Genomic DNA, 15,523 nt, shown 5'->3' with positions numbered 1-15,523 from the left:
GCAGGCACGAGACCTTAGCACGCAGACTGCCATGACAGACCCGGCGCACACAGCCACCTCAGTCTACGCGGGACGCTGCGTGACCTCGGCAGAGAGGAGGGGGCGACGGGGAGGGAGAGCGGGCCTGGGAGAAGGGAAAGAGATGGAAGGAGGAGGCGAGGGAGGGGAACGAGTGGTGCCAAACTTGTGCATTTGTAGTTCTTGCCAATAAAGCATTATTGAAATCAGAGACGGCGTGAGGGAGGGCAGTGGCGTGGGAGTGAGTGAGCAGTGCTTTGGCAGCTGCTCTCTTGCAGTCAGTCAGTCGGAGCCCGAAGCTGCCAGTTCCGAAAGTCCCGGGGCAGTCTACAGACTCAAGTGTGAGGTCTCCGGTCTGCGGCATCCAGTGTCCGGCCTGCAAAGCGGAGTCTCCGGCCCGCAGCGTGCAGTCTCGTCTCCGGTGGGCTGACCCCAGTTGGAAGTGTCCGGGCTCCAGCAGTCCTGTCCGCTGCGGGCAGTCGCCGGTGAGAAGTTGCAGTCTGTCCCTCGGAGTCCGTCCTGCAGTGTCTACCCTGCCCTGGCTGCAGAGGCCGCTTTGCAGGATTAATACTACAGTGTCTAGCGTGGAGTCTGAAGCACGGAAAACCCTGCCTGTGTGTGAAGTCTGCTGTCTGTCTCCCGCCTGCGGTCTCCCGTGTAAATAAAGTCTGTCCAGTCAAGAGTGGCGTGACACGCTGCGCAGCCTGCAGTCTAAACCCTGCAGCTGGCAGTGTAGTTTGCAATGCAAAGTCTCCGGAGTGCTGTCTCCACCCCCCGCACACAGCCTGCAGCCCCGGCGGCGTGTTTATTTGCTGTATGAAGTGAAGGAATGGAAATGTTTAGTCTGTGAGGCAGAGGAGTCCCAGCCGCGGTCCCGCTGCAGGGGGGCTGTGCAGCGCTGTCACTGGGCTGCACCATTACTGGGGAGCACCGCTTCTGGGGAGCACCTCGAATGGAGAGTGACACCCATGGGACGCCCCGAACCACTGGTACCGGGCTCTGTCTGAAAACCCCGGGCATGGAGCCGGGCACGGCCCAACGGGGCCCCCTGTGACCGGAGGACCCCCTCGAAGCAGTGCGCAATGGTACGTGCATCTTCCGTCCTGGCTAGCCGTCTCTGGTCCGTCTGTTTCTGCAGCATATCTATCCCTTTATTCCCTCCCTCTGTCTGTCTACGGCGGCCTGTATGTTGGTGTCTGTCTGGTCGGGGGGGGGGGGGGGGGGGGTCAGGGGGAGGTGCTGCGGGTGATGACTGTGCACGGGTCGCGGACAGCTATATTGTTATGTTACGAATCCAGGACACAGACACGGTTTCCTCTTGAAGTTGATTTAATTGTCAGAGATTAACCCCACTCAACAGCTTCGCCAGACACAACTGGACACCAACAGACAAACATTACAGCAATTTATTACAAATCACAAAGACCGTTCATTTTAAGGAGTTTTAGGACCCGCAAGATGTATTTTAGGGCCCCCTGTACGTAATTTTACTGCCCATTTTCTGCCAATTGAAGTTCACATAATTCCAACTAACTTTAAAAACCGGGGTTCACACAAAAATAGTTGAACTCTATCTTTCTAGATCTCCAGAACCTTCAAGGTGCCAACGGGAAAAGCGAGCCTTGCCTCCTGCAGAAAATATTGTCTGGCACTGGGCACGCATTGATGGCAAGGGGCCTTTGGTGTTGATGGCAAGGTACCCTGTGGCATTGAGATGCAGTAACATGTGGCACTGCTGTACAACATTCTAGGATATTTAGACAATGTCCACTTCTATTTGGACAATACCTTATGGCAAGGATTAGCAAAGCCCCATGGCGAAGGGAGGAACTCTCTGGTGCAATTCATAGTCAATACCAAGTGGTATTATCACAATGTCCTGTGGTATTGAAATGACACATTATTTGTTTAAGCTCTTTAATCAACAGTATTCTGTGACAATGACAAATTAAATGATAGCCTGTTGCTTTGATGGACAATGTTCAGTGGCGTAGAGAAACTATATCCTGTGGTATTAAGTATTGATGGGTAATAACTAGTGGCGTCAGTGGACATTCTCTGGTGTCATAGATGCGAATAGCAAGTGTATTAGACGGATAGACTCTTATTGCATTGATGGTCATTATGGGGTGTTATCAGTGGGTGGCACTGTGGAGCAAATCCACTGGTTTTGATGGGCAGCTCCTACTGGTCTTAAGACCATCTCCTCAGGCAGGCACTGCTGCTCAATAATTTGTACTACCGAAAGGTAGTAACCTCTGGCATTGATGGGAAAGAGCCTCTAGCATTGAAGGGCATTATCCTCCGGTTTGGATGGGCAATATTCTGCCATATTTATATTCGGCATGCTATGCTAGGGGATTTACATAGCGCATGGCAACCCAAAGGCATCCCAGCACTGACGGACAAAGGACCACTACAACAAGGACAGAGGTTTATCAGAGGATCAGTCCCTAAAGAGCCATGTCTTAATGGCTTTTCGAGATTTTAGGGTTGTATCCTGTAACATTTGGACAATATCATGAGACATTTATGGCCAATATTCTGTAACTTTGACAAACAATATCCTGCGGATTTGATGGGCAGTATCCTCTGGAGGTTGCACAAATCCTCTGGAGGTTGCACAGTACCCCAGGGAACTAATGCATAGCATCATGGTGTATGCTCTGGTGTTTATGCCGTTTCATGTGGTATTAATGATCAGCATCTTGTGGTATTGCTCTGCAACTGACGAGCAGTATCATGAGACATCGATGTGCCATGTCCAGTTGTACTGAATGGACTGAGCTGTTGATATACAATATCCTGTGGTGTTTCTCTGCAATATCCTGGGGTATTGAAAGGGGTAATCGGTATACAGGTGGACACGCTTATCTTGAATAAGCGATCAGTATGCTCGCTCGAAGATTGCCAGGGCCCTCATTGTTGATGGGCAGTATTAATGAGTTGAACTTCAGTAGTATTGTTGGATAAAATATCCTGTTGTATTAATGTGATGGTTTGTGTGATAACGACAAAAAACCCCAATGGCACTGATTGGCAGTACCTCGGGGAATTAATCAGCATTCTCTTGTGGTATCTTGGGGTTGGTCATTTTTCTATCTTATTCAGTTTTCAGTATTCTCAACATTGATGATGCAGGGCCTTCTTGATTAGATGGGCAGTATCCTGCGGCGTTGTATTGCAGTATCACCAAGAATGAATGGGTAATACTGTGTATCCTTTGGTATTGGTGGGCTGTATCCCAATGTACTGATGTCCTGCGAGATTGATCGACAGGATCTTATTGTATGATGGATTGTATCCTGTGCTACTGAAGGATAATATCCTGCATTCTTGATGGGATGTATCCTGCAGGATTACTACTCATTAGTAATATCCTGTGGACAGTATCCAGTGGTATCGACAAACCACATCCATTGATACTGATGGGCAATTTCTTGTGCTATTTAGACAATACTCCATGGTATTGATCAGTGACTTGCGCTGGCATTTCAACTGTATTGTTTGGTATTGATGGCTTGTTGATGAGGTGTTTTATGTGATATTTGTTAGTGGAACCTGTTTGAATTGATGGTCTGCGCTCTATGGTATTTTTGATCGGTATGCTTAGGAATTTGGTGGGATGCACTTTGTGCACTGATGGAAATTGCTGTGTGTATTGATAGACAATTTCACATTGTATTGCTAGCAGGCAGCACTCTGCGATGCTGATGGTCAATAATATTAATGGGCATTGTCTTGTGATTTATGAACACTATCCAGACACACTGACCAAGATTATCATATTTTATTGATAGACGATAGTCTAGGTGAGGGTGGGCAATATCGTTGTGTACTCACAGGTCAGGTCTTCTCAAACTAATGTGCGTTATTTCATGATATTTATAAGCAATATCCTCTTTCATTAATATTCTTCACGCATTAGAACTGATGGGTGATAAGTGTTATCCACAGGCAATAACCTGTGTTATTGACTGGAAGGAACCTGTGAAATTGATAGAAAATATCCCATGTCATTTATGAGAAATACTGTTTGGTATTGACATTTCGTATCATGTGGTAATGATGGACAATATGGACTTATATTGATGAGCACTAACTTGTGCCACTGAAGGCCAGTTTAGTAAAGTTCCCATATCTGCATTGTCACCCCAGAATGTTTGCCCTTTTCTGAACCCTGTTGTTGCTTGTATTAGGACTTTCTGCACAGACGTGTATTCTACCCCCACAATGGTACTGTAAAATAACCTAATACCAGTTGGCTTTTTAAACTGTCCAGTAGGGTCGTTGTAAGCTGGGGCAGAGATAGCACCATTGGTGTGGAAGCTATATGTACTAGAGTGCCTAGTTACTTCAGCCATTTATATGACACAAAACATATGGCTCCAGAAAGCACAGTTTACTCTGTCTGGACTGGAGCTTAAAAGCATTGCAGTGACACAGGTCAAAGAACTGCCTTTCTGTAAAGACAAACCAATTTGTATATATTACATAGGTTACCCCTAGACTGTGACTTGTAAGCCCACAGCTATTTTGCTGTGTAAACAGAATCTTCATTTTCAGCGAACAGTCCTAGATATAAATACAATCATTATTTTATATCCATTCCTGGGAAAATGCTAGAGAAACGATTCAATTGTATTTTTCACTTAATTTCAAAAATCGAATTAAATCGTGAAAGTATCAGTTTGAAAACTTTGTGGAGAAAGTAACTTTAAGAAAGTATCATTTTTGCTGCCCAGGAGAATACTAGTTTAGAGCCACTTTGCATCTTAGTCCCAGTCAAGAGGCTGAGTATGCCTAGTGGTTGGCTATTGACAGCACTGCTACCGAGGGCAATAGCTTGGCTTCTGGGCCCAAGTAAGCAGCAGTGTTGTCAACAAAGGGTCACTTAACTTCTTGAAGTTCCTATGAAGTATACCAAGAGAGTGAGAAATCTAGCTTTCTATGGGATTGATATATAATTCTCACCGCCCAAAATGACAAAATCATTAAGAATAGCACGTAAAGCTTCACAGCTATATAAAAATCTCTGCTTCTTTCTAGTGGACTTGAAAAATGTAGTTGTGAGAGCGTTTAACTGAAAACTGGATAACATTGCTGCATTTTATGGTGGCTTGCCAAATAACGAGGTGACACGACTGCCAGACCTGTAAAACGCTGAAACTCCAGAGATGTGTGTGCCCTGACAAATGGATGGACCCTGTATGTCTCCTCAGGAAGTCATTTCTCTGTTCCCTAGTAAAGACCAAGATTGAATTTAAGATCCTACCACTAACTTACAAATGTCTGCTATTTAGGGCTCCTTGTACCCAAAGCATCAAATCAAGAAGCACCAACCTGCTAGAATTCTAAGATCTGACCTCATCCTTCCATCAGTGCCCCATACAATATGCAAATCATGGGGTGATTGGTGATTCTCCCTGCTTGCCTCAGACTACGAATGCCCTCTTTATATTAGAACCGGTCTGTGCTAGTTTCGTCTCTCAAAGCCATACAAGCTTGTCTCTTTCGTTACCTTTTCTTTTACACAGCTACAATCTGATATTTGATTGCCTTGAGCCTGGCACGACTTGGTGAGTTGCCTGTAGTGTAATTAAATAAATGCACTTAAAATAAAGTGGCGAACTTACCATGGTCCCCATGAGAGTCACCCTGTCACATGAATGCAGTATAATGATGGGTGCGGCCCTGTGGCATTGGTGGGCAGTGGTGTGTGGCAATGATACGTCATGCCCTGTGGTGTATATGGGTAATATTCTATGGCAGTGGTGGAAACTATCTCTTGGCAATTGTTGGCACCATCCTGTGGTATTCAGGGGCATGAGCCAGTGTCACTGAAGAACCTTTGTTAATATTCAGTAACCTGTGACACTGATGGTCAAAGGCCAAGACCCAAGTAACTAATTGGTACTCATGAGTACACAATATGTCTCATTATTCTAGGGCACAGTCGTGAATTCTCACTGAAGGGGGTCTGGTTTCAACTTGCGGGACACGTGCTGTGGATGCCAGGGCTTTTCATGTGTCTTTTAATTTGTAGATTGGTGAGTGTGGTGGAACCTTGAGGGGTAGCATCTTAAAATCCGAGTGTTGTAAAACCTCCGGCTGCAGAGTTTCTTGCCTCCTCTTTATATACAAACTGTGCTGGATCTCCAGCTTCTCCTTTACTAAGAGTAGTATTGCTACCCAATGAATACCCAACCTTTCAGGAATTCGTGCACTGCTTTTGTCTCCATCCGTGTCTGCTGCAACGTTGTTGAGGGTTCGGCGCCCTTTCTGTGACCGAATAGTATATATGCACATCTGGTCTCATTTCCCACCCTCTTAGTCCTGAGCCCTCGTGCAGTGTCTCATCGTGCAGCCACCCAGGAGTGCACCGCCCAGCCCCAGATCAGGGCCTACCCGTGCTAGGGAGGCAGCCTCTCCCCCTGCAGGGACTAGCGTGGCTCTGCACCCTGCTCTGTCCCCTTCCTCGCAGTGTCGGCACATAGTGCCAATATCCACAACACACCCAACCCACAAACAGCAATACCATAATAAAGAACACACAAGACACATTGGTTGTTGGAGAAAACATTGCTGCAGGTTTATTTTGCATAAGAAATATGCCAACATGGTGGGTCAACTTACGGGTGATCCAAGAGCAGGCAGTCCCTATGCTGCCTTGCCCACCTGAAGAGCCAAGTTGCACGGTGGTATAACCAATCGGTGCTAACCATTTTGGGGGATTACCCCTTACATCCTGTGGACCACCAGTCCACTCATTTACTCACGCCCCTTGAGGGGTTGGAGCGTATATAGGCAAGCTCCCGGTTGCTCAGGTTTACAACTGCCCAAAGGACTAACGGGGCGCCGTCATTCCTCCAGGGTCCTGCCATGAGGACTTCCTGGAGTTGTTTGACATTCGCACCCTTCTTCTGCTCCTGACAAGAGGGTAGCCCTATGGACCATTCAGCCTCTGGATAGCCCTGTAACTCCGCCTGCAACACAAAACAACAAGTTAACAGCCTTCCAACCCTAGCCACCCTTCCAGCCGACACGGCGGGTAAGCGGTCGGGAGGGAGACGGTGTGATGCCTCGGCGCGAAAAGGATCGCCAGCTGGGCGAGGGAGGTAGATATACCGGTCCCCCGGTGTGCCGGAAATGACGCAAGTAACGCCGGACCCCCGGGGGTCCAAAGACTAGCCCTGTCGGGTTTGTGCCCTCATGTGGCCCTAAGGTTGACTGCCCTCCTATGGGGCCCCCTGCGTGGGCAGCAGGCAGCCTCATAGTGCCAATATCGGCAACACACCCAACCCGCAAACACAGCAATACCATAATAAAGAACACACAAGACACATTGGTTGTTGGAGAAAACATTGATGCAGGTTTATTGTGCATAAGAAATATGCCAACATGGTGGGTCTACTTACGGGCGATCCAAGGGCAGGCAGTCCCTATGCTACCCTGCTCACCTGAAGAGCCAAATTGCACCGTGGCATAACCAATCGGTGCTAACCATTTTGGGGGATTACCTTATACATCCTGTGGACCACCAGTCCACCCATTTACTCACGCCCCTTGATGGGGCGGGGCGTATCCAGGCAAGCCTCCGGTCGCTCAGGTTTACAACCACCCGAAGGACTAACGGGGCGCCGTCATTCCTCCAGGGTTCTTTGGTTTTTTGGGCATTTGCACCCTTCTTCTGCTCCTGAAGAGGGTACCCCATGTACCACTGAGCCTCTGGATCGCCCTGTAACTCTGACACAGCTCTGGGTGTGCACCCGTCTTACCCAGGGCCCCCCACCAAGGCAGGCATTCTTACTAACACCCTGCTGATTCTAGGGCATCACCCAGGTCCAACAGAAACAGGTCCAAGCCCATTCTAGACAAATGGACCCCATCCACAACAAAACATCCAGTGGTCTTTGGCATCCAAGAGCCGAGTCTGATAAAGAGAGAAACCCCTCTGTTCCATTAATTTTGCTCATGGCGCTGTTTACCCTCCTGCGAGAAATTTCAATGGCCTCACCAGACGAGGACAATTCCCATTTACCTCTGACATGGTTACCAGTCCTTCTGGCTGGACAATTCACATCTACCTCTGCAGGTGTTTCCCGGCACTATTGGGGAAACCTTGTGATGTAGCACTAAAGAGACCATGCCTAATTCACCGAACCCTTCAGATTTGATATGATTTTGAATTAGAGTTGAACCAAGCCCTCATGCTTGGTGTGCTTGTGCATGGCTTATTTACCCTTCCGTAGGCAAGTTCGATGACCTCCACTTAACTTGGTAACTACTGTTCTCTGTTTTAACTACAGCTTTATTTACCCCCATGGGCATGTTCAATGGCCTCCCTGGGGTTGCAGCAACTGATCTCTACTTTAACCACTTTTCAGGAAGAAAGCCCTATGGTGCCCTTTGTGCCAATAAGGGCCTTCGCGTTAGGTGTTGCCGCATCATGTGTTAATCCCTTACCGTCCAGTCCCTGGTATAAGGCCTCGCTGGTAATCATGGTGGAGTTCGCCTCCAAGGCCATCGGTATAATTGTTAACAGCTATAATTGTGGCCGCACAATAACCTTCTCTCTACCCGCTGACCTCCGTTGTATGGGAGTACAGCGCCCGCCAGACGTATTATCATAGAAATTAAAACTACTGCTCTCCTCTTGACCAGGCTTCTGCGTGGTATACTCCCTTGTCCACTGTGTACCATTATGTGCTGTTTCATATAGGGGTTGATTAAGCCCTTGGTTACCCCCCCTTGCTTGTCAAGTCCACATTTGGAGGTTCACTGATGACCATGTGGGGCACCAAGAGAAATATGGACCTCCTAGAGAGGGTCATCGGGCGGGGAAAGGGTGGAGTCTTGTGACAGCTGCTGTGTCGCCATGCTGGTGTCCCCACCCGAGTAGTAGCCCATAGACCGCTTAAGCCAACGGTATATTAGAGTGCCAAAAAGGTTTGCCAATGCTTTTGGATTTGAGAACATGGGGTAAAACATTTGAGCAGATGTACCTGCACCTTCTTAAATATGAATGCAAGACGTGCACTGGTAGTTGTGCGAATTTGTGCTCCAACCCAGTTTTTTCAACACTATTGAGGTAACGGCACCCTTTTAGGAATGACAAACTCACGCCTCACCGGACTGAATAGCGCTTTTTCGTGTGTGGCCCATAACCCTACTTTTGCTGAAGGTCTACCAGTGTGCCGAACAGTTGCCATTGCTTTTGGATCGTGATAACCTGTGTAGTGAATCGTACGAACCAATTTACCTGCACCTTCACTGAAAATGCAAATGTGTTCTGGTGTTTGTCAGCATATGTGCTCCAAACTCATCTGTCTCAACACTATTGAGGCCACCGCACACTTTTTAGATGACAACTAACGCAGCCCACCTGGCTGAGGGGCAACAGGTTGTCTTGGCTTAATTGCAGGGACCCTTAGCCCACACTCATCCTTACAGTATGCTGCTTCATGTCAGCCTTGCCTGCAAGCCCGTCACATCTGACTGCGATTTGTAGCTCCTGAGTCGCCCTGCTGATGTCCCCCCCCCCCCCTAGCGTGAGTAGCCCAGTGAAAAACTTCTGCTCTTGTATACCAGGATGCAGACCAGTGATAGAAAAGCTTCTGGATGGTGAGAACAGGAAAAAGGTATGTACAACATCCAATCCCATTCTAACTGCGGGCTCTAGTTGGATGCTGTGCTGCCGTACTGATGCACCCACCCTACTATGATGTGTAAAGGCTCAACTACCCGATGAGCCTAGAAATATGTGACCTTAAGCAAGGGAGTCCTTGTCGTGAATCCCTCCTTTCGTCTTACAGAAATTTTGCCTGTTCAGTTTATCTGTTGCGTTTTCCCCCCAGACTTCACAGGCTGCTTACTGCTAACCATGTGAGCAGCTGCTGGCGTTAATGATGGAAATCTACCAGTTGCCACTTGAACTTCTACACCGCCGCCTTAATGTGCTACGTTGTAAGCGATGAAGTACTTAACTTATGTCTCTTCCACTTGGAAAGATGAAAAAAACGCATTGGTCATGAGAACCATCATAAGCACAAACTTTTAACATGGCCATACCTCTAAGTGAAAATGGCTCTACCCAGCCATAACCCCAGAGATACACATGCATTAAACCCACAGATACACCTTTGAGGTATGTTAACCTGCCCCAGACTCAGCTTCTCCCTTCTCCTGAAGTGGGAGCCTGTTGCCTGGAGGTTTAACCCCTCTGCCCCTGAAACTCTCAATGATATCAGCTGGCTGAAGCTGTGACTCAATGCGTTACATTTGTTTGCCCATGCCTGTTGAGAGTAAATTGTACTCCTTCCATTCGGAGTCTGGGTGAACTTGAGGTGGGTAGGGGGGACTAATATCTGCCTTTGCAGTACCAGAGTTATTGTTTTAACCAATTTATGGTACACATGCTGCTGAAAATGGCCCTTCAGATCACTGACTATCCCATTGAAGCACAAACCTGTGGCTTTTGCCTAAGAAACCTGTATGTATGTGGCAAACATGACTGCTGCAAGTACAGCTCCCTTGCCTTCACTTTTCATTTGGTTTTCTAATCCCGCCTCCTCTTCTTTTGTTTTGTGACTTGTTATCAATGGGGCAATGTCTCTGGCGCAGAAGTCAGGCTCTGTCCTCCTCAGCCACTCCACATTTCTGACTGGCATGTTTTCCTGTGCAGGAGATTCCTGTCACGTGCTCATTGGCATGGACTATACATGCTTCAAAACAGGTTGCTCACGAGCCGAGTTCTAGACTTTGCTGAAGATCAAATTCACGAGAGAAGAGAGTAGACCACCTTTCAACATGAATTACTACGTCACCCTGTCCAGACCATGACTTAGTGAACTGTATTAGAGGTCGTTGCTATTCTCCTGCACCTTCAGTTGGGGAGGCTGCTTAGTGGCCCTACCTGGTAAATGCAACTAACCTCTCCTGGCCAGGACCTCTTGCCCCCCCAAGAGTTAGAAGTGGGAGGTGTATGTGCATATCATGATGCGCAGTACGGGAGCCTAAACGGATCCTAGGGAGGGGGTTCGTCCAGTGTACACAGAAGCCCAGTAAGTTGGGCAGCCTTGTAAATAATATAGTGGTTGAGGTGGATGCGTCTCTTGTCCCGGCACTGCTCATCCCTCGTACCCTCCCAGCCCATTGTATGTAGGCTGATGCACGTCAGCTCTGGGTCCACAAACCTTTAACAGGACAAGGAAGGATGGGCTGTGCTCGCGTCAGTGGGTCAGGCCCGCTTGAATTGGTCCGACTGTGTATTTCAACGAAAGAGAGCCTTTACCAGTCTGTGGCCAGAGACCCTGCCGCCGCTGTAATCCGGACAAAAGAGATGTCCCATCCATTGTGGTCAGCTCTGGCACGGTAGAGCTGAAGCCTACTAGTAAATCCCATTGGCTAGACGACTGCGTGTCAGAAATGCCCCTTTCTGTTTGGTGTTGTGGGAAACCAGTCATCATCCTAGATTCAGAGGCTGTGAGAGCATTATGTGATGTTCAGCACCTGCACACTGCCATGTACTCAAGGACAGATGCACTTGGACTCGATAGCTTTCTCCTACAATTCCAAGTGCGGCCCCAGTCCTGAGCTGAGCTCCACTGCTACCGACCGTTTCACGTACACGCTGACTTTGTGGGTCAGGTGCCCATGTTCACCCTTGACTCCTTCAAAAGGAGGAATTGAGACCGGGCTGGGGGACTTGGCTGCCTTCCATAGTAGTGACCACCCTCATGGACTCAAAATAGGAGCTTGCTGCTGCTGTGACCTTAAAGAGGAAGCATTCCTGAATGCTGGGAATTTGACTTAAATCAGCTTAAAACTGTGAAGCCAAGCTGCTATGAAGACTCGTGCCTGTTTAGAGCTTTACCCAACTTTGCCGAACAACAAACCTTGCCAAGAACGGAGTGCTCCTGTATCGCTCAATGCCGTCATTGGAGAGAAGGGACTGTCATCACCCTAAGCACCAGGCACGATCAGAAGGGTTTCATAAGCCTATGGGTGAAGCTCTTTCCAGAGCAGGTTGGGCCAAAGACTCTTAGTACCTCAGTGATCGACTTCTCCCCCATGCGTCCCCCGCACCCACCAGAGTGTCGTGGGGCTTAGAGGTTGCATACTCAGTCCTCCTTACTGTTTCACGGTACAGTTCCTCACGCCCCACCTGGAAGGACGTAGCACTCTGAGACTGCGTGGCCCTTTCTATGTTCTAGATAGACCCACAAAGTCCCCTTGAGACTGCGGAAAGCCTCCCCAATGGCCCGAGAAGAGGGGACCCAAGAAAGCCCATTCCCTGCCGCTGCCTCCCTGTAGCTCCCATCCAGACTGCTCCAGTCAAGAGTGGCTACAAGAACCGCATCGCAGGCGAAAGACCTGAAGCCTCTTTGTGTGGTACGCGCATAAGAGACCGTAGCACTGGAGCAGCTTTAATACCCAAGCATAACTTTCTGGCCCACTGACACAGCACAGACACTAAATTACATTTGAAAACCACCCGATTTAGTTCCACTGTGGCTGTTGCTACTGTACACATTTCACCCTGCATTATTCGAGGAACTACACTGCCCACATTTGGTTTGTGTAGAAAGGCGACAATGCAACTATTACATTTTAGTATGCTACGTAATCTTTATAAATGAATTAAATTTACATATTTTATAAAGCTATAACAGTGGCTAGAAATTTGATTTTCTGTGTGACATTCAAATGTTATCTGCACCCGAGTCTCTATCTGGTACCCTCCTCCTGGGGTAAGCCTTGGCTGCTACAATACTGAGAGTCAATATCGTCAAGAGGAGGTTTAATGCATTCAGTGACCTTACATTTGTATCTGGTTCACGGGCTTCAAAGACAACTGGCAGCATAGCTCAGTTGCCTCTGAGTTCCCTATGCTTCTGGAAACTGGCCTTATAATGATTGATTTAGTCTGTCTCGTCTGCTTCTGTTCTTTGCTTGTGTCTTGTTACAAATCTGTTTTTACTCACATTACACATTGATTTGATGATGTTATAAATCCGTGCCTTCCTCACTCTTTGGTTTGAATAAATCCTAATCTTGCCATTTCTTTCCTCACTTTTTGTTGGGGTTTGCTCAGGCTTGGCTTTTCCTTACTCTTTTCTTTAATTGAGTTCTTTTCAAAGTTTGTCTACACTTTGATCTATTTTTCTTCCACATCTGACTTTGTCACTTTCTGGTGGAATTTGTTTAAGCCCATTTCTTTTCTCATTATTCTATGATTTCGTTTTAGTCCAGGTCTCACTTGTTGTTTGTATTTTTTTCTAAACTTGTCTTTTCTGCAATCAATAATATTGTTTATTTCAGATTAGCCATAAAAAAAAAACATAACAAAAATATCTATTGACAGTACATTAAACAAAACAATATCAGACACTAATAGGTCATCTGTAATTAAAGCACAATAAAAACTATGAATAATAAAACGTAATTAAAAATAATTAATTGTGGAGTTCTTCAGTTCTTTCTATATTGGAGCCCCACGTAGGAGGAGCATATACGATTTCTAGATGGTTGGATAATGTTTTATGTCCTTCAGCTTTGTTCTTTGTCTGGTTTTGTGTTAAAACAGTTTCCCCTCCAATCCCACTCTTTGATTGGGAATTGGCACTAAGTTAGCCCTTTTCACTCTTTAAGTAGGTGTTAATTTAAGCCTGTCTATTCCATTCCTTCTCTTTTGGGTTTTGTTATAAATCTATCTAATTTCCTCTTGCTCTTCGATTGGAAGGAGTGAATTATTTTTCATTAATTATAGTTCTACAACTGCCCCTTCTTCCTTCACATTTTGGTTGGGTTGTGGTCTTAATCTGTCTCCTCTCCTTTCACTCTGTGGTCAATTTTTGATTTACACTCATCTTTACTCCCCTCACTCTTTGGTTAAAATTTTTGTTAAATCTATCTTTTCGGTTCATACTCTTTGGTCCGACTGTGTTTTAAGCTCTTTCTCTTCTCGAAACGCTCACTGGTTTTATTTTAAGATGCTTTTCTCTCTTCCTCTGTTTTTTGTGCCCACTCACCAGTTTTGGTCGCCTAAGTTTGTGGAACCTCTTAGTTCCTCTTTCCTTAAATGCCTCTTGCATCAGACTCTTCGATGTTCTCACTCCCCGTCTGTAGAACACTTCTGCCATCTCCTCTAAAGGCTTCTGTGGCTCTGTGACTTTCTTAGCCAGTTTTATGTTTTTCTTAGAATGCCAAATCATTTGTCCCCTGGTTTGCCATTTCACCAACATCTTGTTCCACTTCACTGTGCCTTCCCGCTATTGTTTGCTGAAATTATTATTTCAGGTTCCTTCCCAGTAGCAGACAAGTTAAGCGTAGATTATAGTAATTATCATGTAGCGCAAACCACAAATTGAACTCTCTCTTTAGGATGTAGGCGTTACATTCACTCTACTCTTTTGATCTCCTTCAGAAGTGATTAACGCTAGGCTGGCCATGGCGATTCATACCTGTGTCGCAAAGGTTATGGGAAGGGACTTTTCTCCATTGCGTAGAGTGCCAGTGCTTGAAATGGAACCCCCAGAATGGAGGTTTTGGAGGAGGGGCCACTAGTTAACCAACAGTCCACACTATCCATTAATATTATTTCTGCCCACACATGAAATTGATAACAGGAAATCATGGAATATAAGGCTGTTATAGCGCAAATTATTGGCCACAGTTGCCATTTTAAGATGGCTTAGGGATACAGGGCACCGGCTTTAAATGTCCGACTGTATCCAGAAAGTCTTCATGTATAAGTACTGGTAAGATAGGTTAGGTGGTTAATGTACCTGCTACAGAGATCATTGTGGAAATAGGTTTGAATCATCATAGGATAACTTGGAGGACTAGTGTGCCTGCTGCTGATAACTGTGTGGAGCCAGCTTGGCACAGGCTTGTTTTCTATATAAGATAGGTCAGTGGTAATGTTTTTTTTGTGTCGGACACAAGTTCCAAAGCCAGGTTCTAATTTGTACTTCAAAGGTTGATTACATGGGTGCCACTGAGTTTGAAAATAGTAATAGACACTTATTACATTAAAGAAATACTTGCTTGTATTGTGTGCTATACAAATGGCATTTATTAGTATTCTTCAACTACACACCCTATAAATATTCATCCTTCATAAACTCCCAGTTTATCTATTTGCTGACTTTTCAAGCATCACTTCAGGCAGAAGGAATCTTTTTAGGTCTGGCTTGGTATCGCACCTGTCTGCTGACTTTTGGTTAGAAATTCTTTAAAGTATACTTAGTGTGGGCTTTGACTCCACCGAGAGAAGTATTTCTCTCCCAAATAAGTCTGTTGTATGTCTGGTGTATCATTCCATCTCTGGTGGAGTGCTAGCATAACAATGCATGAGAGACAATTTTACACCTCAAAAGTACTTAGTCATTATACATTTAATTATTTATCTTATAGATGCATCATATAAAGAGAGCAATTGTTTTACATTAGATTCGGGGTGCAAAATGCAAGCTAGTCTTACTAACTTTGCTAATGCTTC

The 15,523-nt window shown here is 46.2% G+C and overlaps 1 protein-coding gene across 2 annotated transcripts in view; it reads left to right on the top strand.

Annotated features, from left to right (window-relative positions):
- The first annotated feature begins 292 nt into the window (after positions 1 to 292).
- The window catches only part of ARHGEF40 (Rho guanine nucleotide exchange factor 40), a 277,055-nt gene continuing 261,824 nt past the window's right edge, over positions 293 to 15,523 (top strand). For both annotated transcript variants that reach the window (XM_085600773.1, XM_085600764.1), the window contains exon 1: positions 293 to 1,103. In XM_085600773.1, coding sequence (XP_085456899.1) covers positions 1,101 to 1,103 — 3 coding nt within the window. In that variant the 5' untranslated portion in view covers positions 293 to 1,100. The remainder of the gene's footprint in view (positions 1,104 to 15,523) is intronic.

Source organism: Triturus cristatus, chromosome 1_2 (genome assembly GCF_964204655.1).
Source record: "Triturus cristatus chromosome 1_2, aTriCri1.1, whole genome shotgun sequence".
In the NCBI taxonomy this organism is placed as follows: Eukaryota; Metazoa; Chordata; class Amphibia; order Caudata; family Salamandridae; genus Triturus; species Triturus cristatus.
This window is presented reverse-complemented; position numbering and strand designations above follow the sequence as displayed.